We start from the raw sequence: 14,407 nt of genomic DNA, 5'->3' as shown, positions 1-14,407 counted from the left end.
AAACAATGTTGGCAATCCTAATTGACCTTAAACAAAATGTTTGGTCTAATTCAATGTCCAAAAGAGGAAAAAAAAAGTCATGCCTTTTTTATACAATGTTTTACAAGTAAACAACCTAAAAAACAAATAAAGGTTAGAAAAAGGGAGAACCCGCCTTCCTTGAATAGAGACTGATTCCTGAGTTCAGTTACAGCGATACCCTACCTTAATGTGTACCATAATGTGTATTTAAATGACTTTGCATTGATTCTCATAACAATTTCTTCCTAGTTGTCTTGCAACAACAAAATGAACATTTTAGACAAATGAGCTACCTTGTTATTGGCTGCACTGATGGCCAGAGTGGGGGACGCTCCCCCTGACATGATGCAGTCCATTCTTAGGGACTCTGACTCCAGACTGTAAGGGGTCGACGCCTGCAAGTGCAGAAAAAGGCAAAAACAAATGATCAGGTCAGATTTTCATGGTTTAGGTTGCATTTAGCACAGATTACATTGCCTCTTATCGTTTCTTATGTTGACATTTTGTTTTTTTGTAGCAAAACAATGTTTTTCACATGTTCTAAAGGGGAGCGAATTAAGCTTATTTTGTGAGACACGACATCCAGTTACCTCTTTGAAGTATGTGTGTCATATTTAGGTTTAGATCAAGGTAAACTAGTCCCTTTTTTGTTGAGGAAAACAATTAGATACCTCAGGAACTAAAACTTTCTCTTTAAACCTCTATTTCTACAATGATCAAATCATTCCAACCCTTTAAAATTAGGAAAAGATAGAACTTTCGTTCAGGATTAATTAAGAACTAACTAGTTAAAAAAGAATAATCATTTATTTTTTCGGCAGTATAACAGAATGGAAAACTTTCCGGATGAAACAGCCCAATGTTTCTAATTATCCACAAATCTTCTGACACAAACAAGTCTGTTTATTTATTGGGGTTTATTCTGCTTTAATCGCTTGCTGACTGTGGCAAAATGTAAGTCAGAGACATGGATATAAAAAGCTCAATACACCAATTTAATTCAGTGACTTGGTACAAAATACGAGAAACTGTTCCAATATAAAAACTAAACAAGCAGTATGACGCTACTTTTCATATTTCTTCAGCAACGAACAATAGAAATCAAAGAGTTGGTAAAATATTAGTTTATTTATATTGGGTTTGTGCAGATATCCACTGTTATGTTTTTGCAGCAGCTCTTTTCAACCAAAACGTGATACCCATATTAGATTATCTTTATGCTTCTTTTGTAGATGAGATCAGGGACTCTTTTACTCCTGTTTTGAAAAAAAATTAGCATTAAATGCACTCTACATATTTTGCATTGTTAAAAAAAGGATTCCAATATGTTACAGCAAATTGCAATATTAAATTCTAATGCACATACACTATATTGCCAAAAGTATTTGCTCACCTGCCTTGACTCACATATGAGCTTAAGTGACATCCCGTTCCTAATCCATAGGGTTCAATATGACGTCGGTCCACCCTTTGCAGCTAGAACAGCTTCAACTCTTCTGGGAAGGCTGTCCACAAGGTTTAGGAGTGTGTTTATGGGAATTTTTGACCATTCTTCCAGAAGCGCATTTGTGAGCAGTGTTGGGCACGTTACTTTGAAAAAGTAATTAGTTATAGTTACTAGTTACTTCTCCCAAAAAGTAACTGAGTTACTAACTGAGTTACTCCACAATAAAAGTAACTAGTTACTAGTAAAAGTAACTATTGCGTTACTTTTGCGTTTCTCGCCCCCGTAAACCTCACCACCCAGCCCCCACCTTCTCGCCGTGTGTTTCCAAAGCCAGCTGAATAGAGAGGACGACAAAGACAAGAACCTGCAGACAGTTTAGCATTTATTGCAACTCAACGTAAATGACATCAGGGGGAACGCGATGTGAAGTTTTATAACAGGACATTCAGATCTGGTGAGTATATGAAATTAATAACTGGGGATGTCTAATTCTGAAATCCTGTGTGTTTGGGTTGTTATAGATACTGCAACATCTATCTATCTATCTATCTATCTATCTAGATGTATACTCTGTGTGTGACATAAAATATGGATCTCCATCCCTGCCACAAAGGCCATCAAATAATGTTTAAAATAAAAAATACAGTAGGTTGAGAAGGCAGAGCATCCATCCATCCATCCATCCATCCATCCATCCATTCATCCATCCATCCATCCATCCATCCATCCATCCATCCATCCATCCATCCATCCATCCATCCATCCATCCATCCAGATTTCTCCCTTTCTCCATATAGGCTATCATTTCTGGCTGTTGTCAGGTTCATTTGATCGTTCACGCTCTCCATACTTCTCCTGTGGCGCGAGCACAGAGCGACTGTTGCGCGCCTTTAGCGAGCATGCGCGTTTCCTGTCGCTTGCGCGGTGACTCGTGCCGCCTGCGCTGTGTGGAGATGCAGAGGAAACCGTTATGTGATGGGGAAACGCAGCTCTACGTAACACCGGTATTTCCATGTGGAAAACGCTGTTTTGCTGCTGGAGTCATCCTCACTCTCCATCTCTCTGTGTGTGCTGTACGTTAACACCCGCCAGCAGAAACACCCACCTATTCAACTGACAGACGGAATCTCATCCTCCCCTCTCTCATGACAAGGCGCGCACCTCTGGATGACCTAAAAAAATAATCTTTAATATCTCTTAAACAAAAGTAGCACAAACAATATTTTTTTCTGCACAAATCTGCACTAACGTTGCACTAACCATTCAGTCTATTTGCAGAGTTTTTTGACGTGGGTGGGGTGTCAGCTTCACGCAGCTGCGCACGAGTCCTATCATGAAAAAAGGTTCATTGCGCGACCTAAGTAACGCGCAGTAACGGGGTGCCTGCAATGGTAACTGCGTTATAGTTACAGTCAAAGTAATTAGTTAGATTACTCGTTACTAAAACAAGGTAACGGCGTTAGTAACGCCGTTACTTTCAACGCCGTTAGTCCCATCACTGTTTGTGAGGTCGCACACTGATGTTGGACGAGAAGGCCTGGCTCTCAGTCTCCGCTCTAATTCATCCCAAAGGTGTTCTATCGGGTTGAGGTCAGGACTCTGTGCAGGCCAGTCAAGTTCATCCACACCAGACTCTGTCATCCATGTCTTTATGGACCTTGCTTTGTGCACTGGTGCACAGTCATGTTGGAAGAGGAAGGGGCCAGCTCCAAACTGTTCCCACAAAGTTGGGAGCATGGAATTGTCCAAAATGTCTTGGTATGCTGAAGCATTCAGAGTTCCTTTCACTGGAACTAAGGGGCCAAGCCCAGCTCCTGAAAAACAACCTCACACCATAATCCCCCCTCCACCAAACTTTACACTTGGCACAATGCAGTCAGACAAGTACCGTTCTCCTGGCAACCGCCAAACCCAGACCCGTCCATCAGATTGCCAGATGGAGAAGCGCGATTCGTCACTCCAGAGAACGCGTCTCCACTGCTCTAGAGTCCAGTGGCGGCGTGCTTTACACCACCGCATCCGACGCTTTGCATTGCACTTGGTGATGTATGGCTTGGATGCAGCTGCTCGACCATGGAAACCCATTCCATGAAGCTCTCTGCGCACTGTTCTTGAGCTAATCTGAAGGCCACATGAAGTTTGGAGGTCTGTAGTGATTGACTCTGCAGAAAGTTGGCGACCTCTTCGCACTATGCGCGTCAGCATCCGCTGACCCCGCTCCGTCAGTTTACGTGGCCTACCACTTCGTGGCTGAGTTGCTGTCGTTCCCAAACACTTCCATTTTCTTATAATACAGCTGATAGTTGACTGTGGAATATTTAGGAGCGAGGAAATTTCACGACTGGATTTGTTGCACAGGTGGCATCCTATCACAGTTCCACGCTGGAATTCACTGAGCTCCTGAGAGCGACCCATTCTTTCACAAATGTTTGTAAAAACAGTCTGCATGCCTAGGTGCTTGAATTTATACACCTGTGGCCATGGAAGTGATTGGAACACCTGATTCCAATAATTTGGATGGGTGAGCAAATACTTTTGGCAATATAGTGTATCTGCCTGGACTAAAAGCATTCAGATAGCATCTTGGAGTAGTAACAATAAGGAATATTTTAGCTTCATTCATCTGCCCAACAACAGTTTCCATCTCCCGTGTTCCTGTTGAACTAAATCAACTTCAGAGCAAATTGCTGCCATCATCAACTTAACGGCAAAGTACTGATGTTCTGCATAAGATAGAGTTGCTCCTTGGTCTCCTTGCTAATTATTCACTAATGTTCTCCTTATAAACCTCTCAGGCCTACTTACACTGATTTTACCTCATGGGTATCAAATTAAAGGGGGCTCAAAACATATGAATGTCACACTTTGCAAATATTGGCATGCAACACATTAAAAACCCTTTACAACTCTGTGCTGTCACTTCAAAATGTTTTACTACTTTGTGTTTGTCCATTAAAACAAAACTCAATCACATACACCTGCATAAATAATAGGTAAAAAAAACTATACACATTTAGTACCAATTACCCTAATTCACCAGTCAGTGTGTGTCTAAATGATTTTCTGCGGCAACAGATCCAGCAGAGTACAGCCCAAGTGAAGCACTTCTTAAATCCCTGTGAGCCTTTTCTGTTCATTTAGATTCACAAGAATTCTGAATCCGGCTTGTAGCGATTGGAGATACCCAGAGGATTTTGGCAATGAGATGGGAAATTAAATGTGACAAAGGTTATGAAGAAATTTCTGTCTGCTTCAAGTTCATGATTCTATTTTATGAGCCCCCCCAGATTCACCCCGATGCCCCAGGCTCAGAACCGCGCAAACAAGTCGGCGCGTGCTTCAAGTAAATTGCCGGACACTTAGGCAGACTGGGAAGTGGACACATCACTTGTACTTGGTAAGATGAATCAAGCCATCTTCATGAATTATTCACACATTTCAAACGTGTTCAGCAGCAAATCATTTGCTGCTGTCCTCCCCGTCAGCCAAAGCACAGGTCTATGAGAGACGATGAGCACTAAGAGATTGATTAGGTGCTACACTGGTGCCTGAAATATTCTAAAAAATTAGAAAACTTGTGTGTGTGTGGGGGGGGGGGGTTCCTCCCTGTTTGACTTCCTTTAAGGTTCAAGGCAGCTTGGCTGACTTCCCCAACTGCTTACAGTAAGAGGATTGGTTGGTAACAATGCAATCTTTAATTTATGATAAACTCCCAGACAAATGAGTTGCCGGTTCCCCCGATGGAAGCTCTTAGAAAAAAGAAAAAAAAAACAACAAAGAGGAGATGGGGGGAAATGAAAACGGGCTGGTGGAAGAAAGCGGGAAGACAGAAAGAATAGGTAGATAATTGAGTGCCGACAGACAGCAGACAGAAAGGTATACATGAAATGAAAGGGCCATGATTATCCTCACCGCAGCTACACAACTAATAGCACAATGAATTTATGAAAGTGACGTTCAGCCTCTCTGCCAGCTTAAACTCTTCACAACCGTGCAGCCCAGGTGCAACTAAAGACCCCCAAATAAAATCACAAAGACATATTTAGTCCACCTTTCCTATCCCTCCAGAGACAGTAATACCGCCTTAAATCCCAGCACTTAAAACCTCCCATTCTCTCATTAGCCCATGTGACAGCCCACAGTGTGTCTGCCAGCAGTGCAAGTGAGGCATAAGAAAAGGGGTCGAAGGGCCCATCCATGTAAGACAAGATGACAAGGCTCTGAATTAATTAATGTTTGTAATAAAAAAAAATGTTGGTGAAGAAAATATGTCTAACGGCAGCCCCAGGGCCCTCTGTGGTAATTAACTGGAACACAAGCCTAGAACACTTCCTCCCTCCCTCCCCTCCTCCAGCTACTTCTTTCCCCTCTTCGCAGCTCCACTCTTTTTCTCCTCACCGTTCTGTCTACATTGATGTCTGTTTCTCTTTGTTTCTTCATCCTTTATTTCAAACTTCTCTGTGCTTCTTTTCAGGCAACCCTTTCTTTCTCTGCTACCTCCAGTCTTCCCTAAGTGAGCAATAGTGATTGTGCACTTTGCCGCTCCACGCCTGCCTGAGCTTTCCTGAGACGGGGAGGGTAAAGCAGCAATATGGACAAGGAGGTAGAGAGGAGAGTGGCAGGAAAACGGGGAGATAATGATTATGTTGCTACAAACAGAGACAGAGATGCTGGATAATAGGTAGAGACGGGGGATGTGATGAACAACTGCAGGTTTCTTTAACGTCACAACACAGTCAGATGTACATTCGGAAAATCTCACTGTAATCAGGGGAAAAAGAGCAAGGAAAAACCTGAATGGATGGCTAAACGGAGCGAAGCCATGCTGTCTGAAGATCGTCCCCATCCAGTACTCACTATAATGACTTAAATTCATTTAATCTACCACATTTTAAAACTTGAGATACTAGAGTTTATGGTAAAAGGCCTACCAAGATATTGTTTAATTATTTTATTCTAAAACCTGTTGCGTTATTGTGTGCCAGCTATCGATGCATAGTTAAGAAAGATGAGAGTCTTCTGTACTGAAGTTGTGGTGCTACAGCAGTTAATGCAGATGGATAAAATTGGCTTTTAAGTTCTAAAGTGCTCAGTGTTAACTTTGAGTCACTAATTATACATTAAACACCAAAGACGACTAATGAAACCACTTTATTTTAATTCCTTCCTACTCTGTGGGCATTAATCATTTGAATTGCAGTGCAGTGGCTCTATAGAGGAGGATGGTAGAGTTTAGTGGATCAAAAAGGCCTGCATCATTCCTGCTAAAAGTACAAATGTTTGGTTAATCTTCCACTCAAAAAAAGAAACCCTATTCTGCTAAATGTTAAACTTGGCTGTTTGGATTTATTTAAAATCCAATTAGTTATGAGTATCTAAACTAAGTGCTGAAGAAAAAGAAACTTTTTGCACAGTTTCCTGCACACAGAGGTTGAACAACAGAGAGTTTTGGAAGGGGTTTGTATGACGTGCGCATCCCATGGCGGAGCTACCCCTGCACTGCCTTTGTATTCAGATCTGCAGGGTTAATGAGTGAACGGCAGGCGCGTTCTGCCGAGCTGATGCAGGGTTACATATATTTATAGCCTCCGCTGCTGTCAATCAATGTTTCAAAAACCAATCTTCATTCCTGCGTCTGAATCCTCTCATCTTTCCTGCAGCTTGTTGCTGCTTCTGCTGTGAGAAACTGAAGAATACAAGCCAGAAAGATCTGGTGATTATATGCATATATAAGCTTTAATTTCGACTGTGATGTGTTTAAAAAATATGTTCTAATATTTCTAAAGTATCTCAGGAGTTTTTTCGACATCTCTTGTTGCACCCTCACCAAATGCTTTGAAAGCATTCCCAGAAAATGTTCTCTGTGGAAACAGAATTGTTTCTGATTCCTCCATCCTGGCATAAGAAATATCTTATGTTCATGAAAACCTCTAACGATGACTTTAAGTGTGGTTCCACTCAGGATTTATTTTACCAGTGAAACAGCAGACATGTTTAAGACTTTAAAAGCAAAAGACTCCAGTGTCATAAAGAGAGGTATTCAGAAGGTTGGTAAAATTGTACCCTTTCTCCAGAGCGTGGTCTTTTCTTCGGCCTGCTGGGCATTGAGTCCTCTTTAGGGTTGGTGTCTATCGCCCAGTAGGAGCCCTGAAAAGTAACCACAATGAATACACATAAGCATCTGCTCTTGGTCTTGCTTTCGGTCTTTCCAAGCTTTCAAAGTAGATTTGGAAACCAATACACTTCCAAAAATACAATAATCATTTCTTTTTATTTTCTCATTTTAAACACAAGTTTGCAGAAATCTGGAAAAGACTGCTTCTTCCTCTTAAATGCAGAATTTTTACTGTCTGTTCCATCTGTAGATTGCATTTGTGGTCATGTGAATTATTAATAAGATGTTGGAGTCTTCTGCAGCAGGCAGTGCTTACATTGGGTAAGCAGGTAGGACTTATCACAGACAGCCAACATAAAGAGTTAAAACAACTCCATATATTTGTGTAATTATAATTTTTTTTTTTTTTAAGTGCTTGACAGGGCTAGATTCTAAGTGTAATTCTCCTTATCTAGAGCTAAATTTAATATAAGGGTTCCTTCCATAAGAGGTAATGGAACATCTTATCTTTTCTGAGAAATTGATATGATTAGAAGCAGTACTCAAAAAGTCAGTCTCATAGTTTTGATGCACCATATTCCCAATCTGTTTTGCTCTCCATCAACCATTGTAGGTAACATGTAATAAGCAGCTTCTTTTCTTCAGCTCTAAGAGAATAATCTATCAATTTACCCTGCTCAGGTCATCAAAGGTACTTTAAATTGTTACTGTTGTGCCTATAAGGATGTAAAAGGGTCAGTTCGTTTTATCATTGCTTCCAACTTTCTAAGCACATTTGATCATCAACCGGCATCTTTAGTTTTTCATCTGTTCTATCTCAACCATGTTTACAAGCTTATCAGATGGATAAGATTGTTGTATTTCCTTTTTCTGTTCAACATCTTTTTATTCAAGGAAGTGGATTTCTCATGTATTCTGGTCATCTATGTGAAAATCTATATTACAAGTTAGTTTTGTGGTGAATTCTGTTTACCCAAGATTTTGGCATTGAATGCCAATACTGTTTTTGGGTGAATTTAATTTGTCTTTATGAATCATAATAAAGGAATTTATACAAACAGCATTGGTTATATTTTTTCTAACCTCCCTGAATTTAGTAGTCATTTATCATTTGTATTAGCACTAAACAAAATGTGCTGCCTGTTTTAGAGGGCAGTTGCTGTAATACAGGGTTTTATGAATATTTCCCAATAAAAACAAAGTACATTGGTAACATCTTAAACTGTCTGTTGTATCCTGAAGGTTAGTGTGGGTAGCACTCCTAAAACAAGACACATATTCCCTGAAAAAAAAATTATAAACAACTTGTGTAATGCCTAAACTGCTAATCTTGGTATCAAGTAACATGAAGAGTGATTTGGATGTGAAAATCTAAGAGTAAATTATTCTGGCCCTGAGAAAATTAGATTTTAATACCCCCACAATTGTTCCACCTAATATAATAAAAACAACAAATCTTTACATACTAAACCTGTTTTCCATGCTGTAAAGAAGAAAAATCAATAAACTGAGTCTAAAACATGTGAGTGACACCTGTAGCCAGTCTGCTATCCATGCAACAAGGTTGTACATACTATAGGATGCCTATGCTGTAGGATGCCTATAGGATGCTTTTTTACTGCTGCTGTCCTTTTTTCTGCATTTTCATGTAAGGTTCTTAATTTCGCAATATTTCTCTCAAAACCATCAAGCAGCTATAAAAGTCTGAACAATTGCTATTGCAGCTGAATATTTCTATTAACTCAAATGGTATGTTGACAGGTTGATGGTGATTGACAGGTCACGGGAATAAGAGACGCATTGAAGAGAGAGAGAGAAATGGTGTAAGAAACGTCCTTTTCCACAACCCAGTTTAGCAAGAAGGCTTGGCTAACTGCATGTAGTGAGGCTAACGCTGTATTCTGCTTTCCCTGTCTCCTTTATCAATCGTCAGTATCTAACCGAGCATGGATAAAGACAGGTCGGACTGATTTAAAGCACTTTTTAGAAAAGGCAAAGAAGAATGAACAATGTGGGATTTACATGGCAAATGAGATAATATAGTCTACTTTTTCGAGGTGTTTGTTAATTTTTCATATATTAAAAAAATAAAGCTGTCTAATAGCTTCTCCATTATTAAACTCGTACAATATTTTTTTTAGGTTTGTGACACAATATTGGAACATGCAAAACACAGATTTGCCTTCAAGAAGCATCAGAAGGGAAACATTTATGTACAAAAAGTAAACCTGTACTTGAAATTATGTTTTTGTTTTTCTAAAGTGTTTTTATAAGGATTTTTTGTGTTGTTGGCATTCATATAAATATACTGGTGTGATAACTTAGTATATGTTTGATTGTTTTTTGGTATACGTCTATTTGGAATGTATAGCCCCACATATATATATATATATATATATATATATATATATATATATATATATATATATATATATATATATATATATATATATATATATATATATATATATATATAAATTTTTTTTTTTTTTTTTTTTTTTTTTTTTTTCCATAAATACACTTCCTACTGCCTGATGGGTCCCCTCATTTGTGAGAACATGTTTATGGACATAGATCTGCAAAGACCTACCACAAGTGCGCCTCAAACTCCACCACAGAATCCACACAAGACTAAGATAATAAAACTTTTGCAGATCAGGTCCTTTGTGGGCTATATTTATTGTTTACAATGGCAGCCCTGCCATCATGTTTTACGGCTTATTTAGCTGCACTTTGAACACATGTCAACTCCTGAAAAAGGCGAATTAAAATAAATATTTTTTTTTATGTTTTTTCTCTCATTTGTAAGTTCTTTTTAGGGAAATAAAGGAAGAAAAGAAAAGAAAATAAATCCATCAAATATAGGATAAAAAAATCTGTGAAATTTTTTTCTTAAACCACATCACGCAACCATAGTTGTATTCAGAATTTATTTTAAGATATTATCACTTGATATTTTGGCCCTCAGGCAGAATTTTATGAAGATCAAAGTGTGGAAATCCTCCAGAATTAATTTTTTTAAAAACAATTTCTTTTTTCTGAAGCCCTTCATTTACTCCAGTTTTATTTTGTGCAACATATTTCCTCTCCCTTACAAACAAATTGAAGAGGTTCATCTAGGCCAACCATAGACTAGGCTTAGACACACACTCCCCCCAACCTCCACCATATTTCTTTCCTCTTCTCCTCTTCTTGTCTCTCAGTCCCACACCACTGAGCTGTACACAGCCAATTAACGTTAGCACATGCATGGTTTAGCTTCCCCCCTCTCTCTAAGGCTTCACAAGAACATGTACATTCAACTTCTGCACACACTGTTGACCCCCCTTCCACGTGCTGAGGTATCGACCACTTCGATCCTGGTAGTAAATTAAGGTGCTGCTCAGGTCCAAGTCAGGCTAATCAGGAGGGTAGCCACTCTCTTTGTGTCTTTCCAGATTATAGGCCTCCACTCAAGCCGAAGGATTTCCTCTGAATTATTTAAAGCTTCTTCCCCCTAATTCATTTTTCAATGGCTCCAAAATCCCCACAGCCAGGAGAACCTCCCTCCACTACCCCTCCCACCTAGCAAAATGTGCAGAGTTTTGAGAGTTCATTGAAAAGTTTTTGCTTCATCGTTTTTTTTCTCTCTCCACCATAAAAGTTGTGGGTTGGTTCTTACATTAATCCTGTGGTGTGTGAAGGTTTCAACATTTGAGCGTTTATTAAAAAAATAATGTAAAGACAAGCTTCAGTGATCAACCTTAATTATATACTGCCTGTCTGAGCCTGAGTCCTACGATTCAGCACAAACAAGGACTTGACAAATTGTTGTTATCAAACCGACTCTGCAGAAGTGGCTGTGGTAAAAGTCGGCTTCATAACCACAACAGCAAGCACAGCAGGAGCGGCAGCAGCAGGGGTGAAACATATCTAAAGCTTCCTGCGATTGTGTCCAGGAGAGAAAAAAGAGTGAACAGAACTCTAATAAAGCATAACAGATGCATGAAAGGCCTTGGATATGAAGGTGTGTACCTACATATACTTATTATTCATTACTCTCTGTGCCACATTATTACTTGGCAGAATCAATATTGGAGGAAAGGCAGAACACAGAGAAAACCACATTAGGCATTCACCACAGCTGGTAGTGGAGCCACAAACTGCTTTTAAGTGCGCAGGGATGTGCGCGTCTACAGGGGCTCCTACATAAAGTCGACAGAAATTTGTAAAGGGGGTTCCTATGCATTTTTTAAGTCAAACTTTCATATTTTTCCTGTCTAAAAATTGTTTAAATCCTTCAAATCATATTTCCCATGGATTCATTGAAATTGTTGATACTTTTCTAAGTTCTCTTTTTTACCAGAATCTTAGCAAAACATGGACGGATATCAGGTTTCAAATGGAGCCTAGGTGGAAGTTCAACTGAAGAAACTCATTGCTTTTCATTCATCCAGCTGCGACACAGCTAATGAGCTTTGAACCAAACCTCCACGAAAGCCAATCGGCATCCAAAGTTCATCTTAAAAGGCCTCCGATATGCCGTCTGCTCCTGTGGGCAGGCTGTGGATACGCTGTGACTTCATTCAGAGCGACACCGTTTAAACCCACCACCAGCCCCTCCTCCACCATCGTAGCTAAAGCTTCATCAAAGTGTAATTCCTCCCGAACTCTTACTGCGTTCTCTGTCTCATCTTAACCGGTCCGGCAGAAGACCGCCACATTGAGCCTTGTTCTGCCAGAGGTTTCTTCCCAACGGGGAGTTTTTCCTCTCCCCTGTCGCTCCATGCTTGCTCATCATGGACAGGTTCTCTCAACCTGTGTTATCCAAGTCGGACTTCCATCTTCCAGGTCCCTGAGTGAAGCTCTAGTATCAGCTCATGCAATCCACTGGATCTCCCCATAAAGCTCAGCATACCGTCTCACTAACCAGCAGTCTACAGACTGACCAACTTCATCTTTCTCCACTCCACCACCAGTTTCAGGCTTGGGGGGAAACAGACCTATTCTATGTTTCCTGCCGAGGTCTGAGCGCCAAAGGCCAAGTAATTGTATCAATAAATTTCTCCTAATTGTCTTCTCTCTTCGTGTGAGTTTTTCAGGTTGAATTTGGTTTAAGTCATATAGCAGCAATTCACACCACGTCTCATTCTGCATTAAGGGTGGATGAGCAGGCAGAAGACTTTTTCAGAGACGTTATCCTCTTTTTTCTACACTTATCCAGACTGAGAAAACTCTTAAACACTACAAAAAACTTCCTTCCTACATATGAAACGCTCATCAGTCAAGCAGCTGATTGTTCCATATGTTCCTAATAGAGTAGCTTTGCTTTTAGACTCCAGGTTTACTGGTAGTAAACTTTAATGGGGGGGGGGGGGGGGGGGGGGGGGTCTTTTAATATTGAGGCCTCTCTTGTGCTTAATGTTTAATTTTCCGTATTTAGTCTTAAATAAGCCCAGACTCCTGGAGGACACCCAAACCAATACTCATTACTCTGCTACTTAGTCTGCAATTACTCATCAGTATTATTGGTAGCATTATTTTAATGTCGTCCATAAATGTTACATTTTGAATGTTTTTTATTTTTTCTGCTTATAATTTGAGACCTGGAGTTTCTGTTTTCAGCTGCGTCGCCTTTCTGTAGGGGGACCATCATGCTACAGCTTCCAATAACGGTGTGTTTGTTTTTATTAGCACTGCAAAGCAAGTAAGCAACTGGTGTAACCACATGTTTGTTCATTGCTGCTAAATCAGTCACTGAAATAATACTGTCCTTACTCAGAAAACTTTTAAGCAAGTGGTTTAAAGAATTTGACTTTGTCAGGAATCCAGTTTTTGTGTTTCCTTTTCTCCTCCTCCAGGTGGTGCCCCGTCCTCATTGGGCCTCCCTGCACACCTGCAGCTCGTTGTCTCATTACCTGAGGACTCCTAAGCTGCTGACTGCCACTACCTCGACTCCAGAGTGTTTGCCAGTTTGGGGTACTCTAGCCACGCTTAGTTTATCAGAGTCTAACCTGAGTTTTTGTTTTGCCAGTTTTGGGTACTCTAGCCAAGCTGGGTTTTGCTGAGTCAAACTGAGTTTTTGTCTACCTGAGTTTTAACCTTGCTGTTTTTGTCTTTGCCTCTCGGCAGGAAGTCATACTGCAAACTGGATGTTTTGGATCTTCTCCCCCCGGAAGGATTCTCTGAGCACCAAACTGAGCTGAGGATTCGAGCTTGTGTTTTGGAACTACTTTTCCCCAAGGATTATTTGGGCGTCTCTCTGAGCAGGAGATTCATCTCCACAAGAACCGTTGAAGTACCGCAGGAAAATTAAGTGGCAGTCAGCTCCTCCGTTCCTCAAGGAAGAACCGTAGTCTGGGTAAGCCCTGTCCGCCCTCCAACAAGCAAGTCTTTACTGGAACAACCCACACTGACTAGATTCAACAAGAGACACCTTTTTCTGGAAACATGAGTACTGTTGCCTTAATTCCCTTCTTTAAGTCAAAGACACAAATTTCCCACTGAGCCTGAACTAACCGCAGACTCTTCGCCTTCACTTTACAGTCCCAGTTCGGCAGTGTTCAGAGCAGCACTGGACCCTTCTCTAACTATTCAAAATAAACCTGTTAAACTTTTCCCTGGTCTCTCTGTTTGGTCTTCTGCATATGGGTCAGAGCTCTAGGTAAAATCATGACAGACTGCCCTGTTATATCAAATTGGAATGAACCTGAATTTAAATATTTCTATATACTGTAATTGCTCTGATATGATTATACAGTATATTTCTTTATGTCACCTAGATTAATTTGTCATAAAAGTTTCTTAAAGGTACATATGTTTTTATTTGGTACTATCTATTGAAT

General features: G+C 40.2%; 1 protein-coding gene across 3 annotated transcripts in view; it reads right to left on the bottom strand.

Moving 5' to 3' along the window:
* LOC119797069 (forkhead box protein J3-like) overlaps positions 1 to 14,407 on the bottom strand; it is a 95,648-nt gene that overhangs the window by 25,080 nt on the left and 56,161 nt on the right. For all 3 annotated transcript variants that reach the window (XM_038305973.1, XM_038305974.1, XM_038305972.1), the window contains exons 5-6: positions 7,532 to 7,615; positions 315 to 416 (exon numbers count right to left, since the gene is read on the bottom strand). In XM_038305973.1, the coding sequence (XP_038161901.1) occupies positions 315 to 416; positions 7,532 to 7,615 (186 nt within the window). The remainder of the gene's footprint in view (positions 1 to 314; positions 417 to 7,531; positions 7,616 to 14,407) is intronic.

Source organism: Cyprinodon tularosa, unplaced genomic scaffold, assembly GCF_016077235.1.
Source record: "Cyprinodon tularosa strain WSP-4 unplaced genomic scaffold, ASM1607723v1 ctg57, whole genome shotgun sequence".
In the NCBI taxonomy this organism is placed as follows: Eukaryota; Metazoa; Chordata; class Actinopteri; order Cyprinodontiformes; family Cyprinodontidae; genus Cyprinodon; species Cyprinodon tularosa.
Note: the sequence above shows the minus strand (reverse complement) of the source record. Positions and strands in the feature narration are given on the sequence as shown.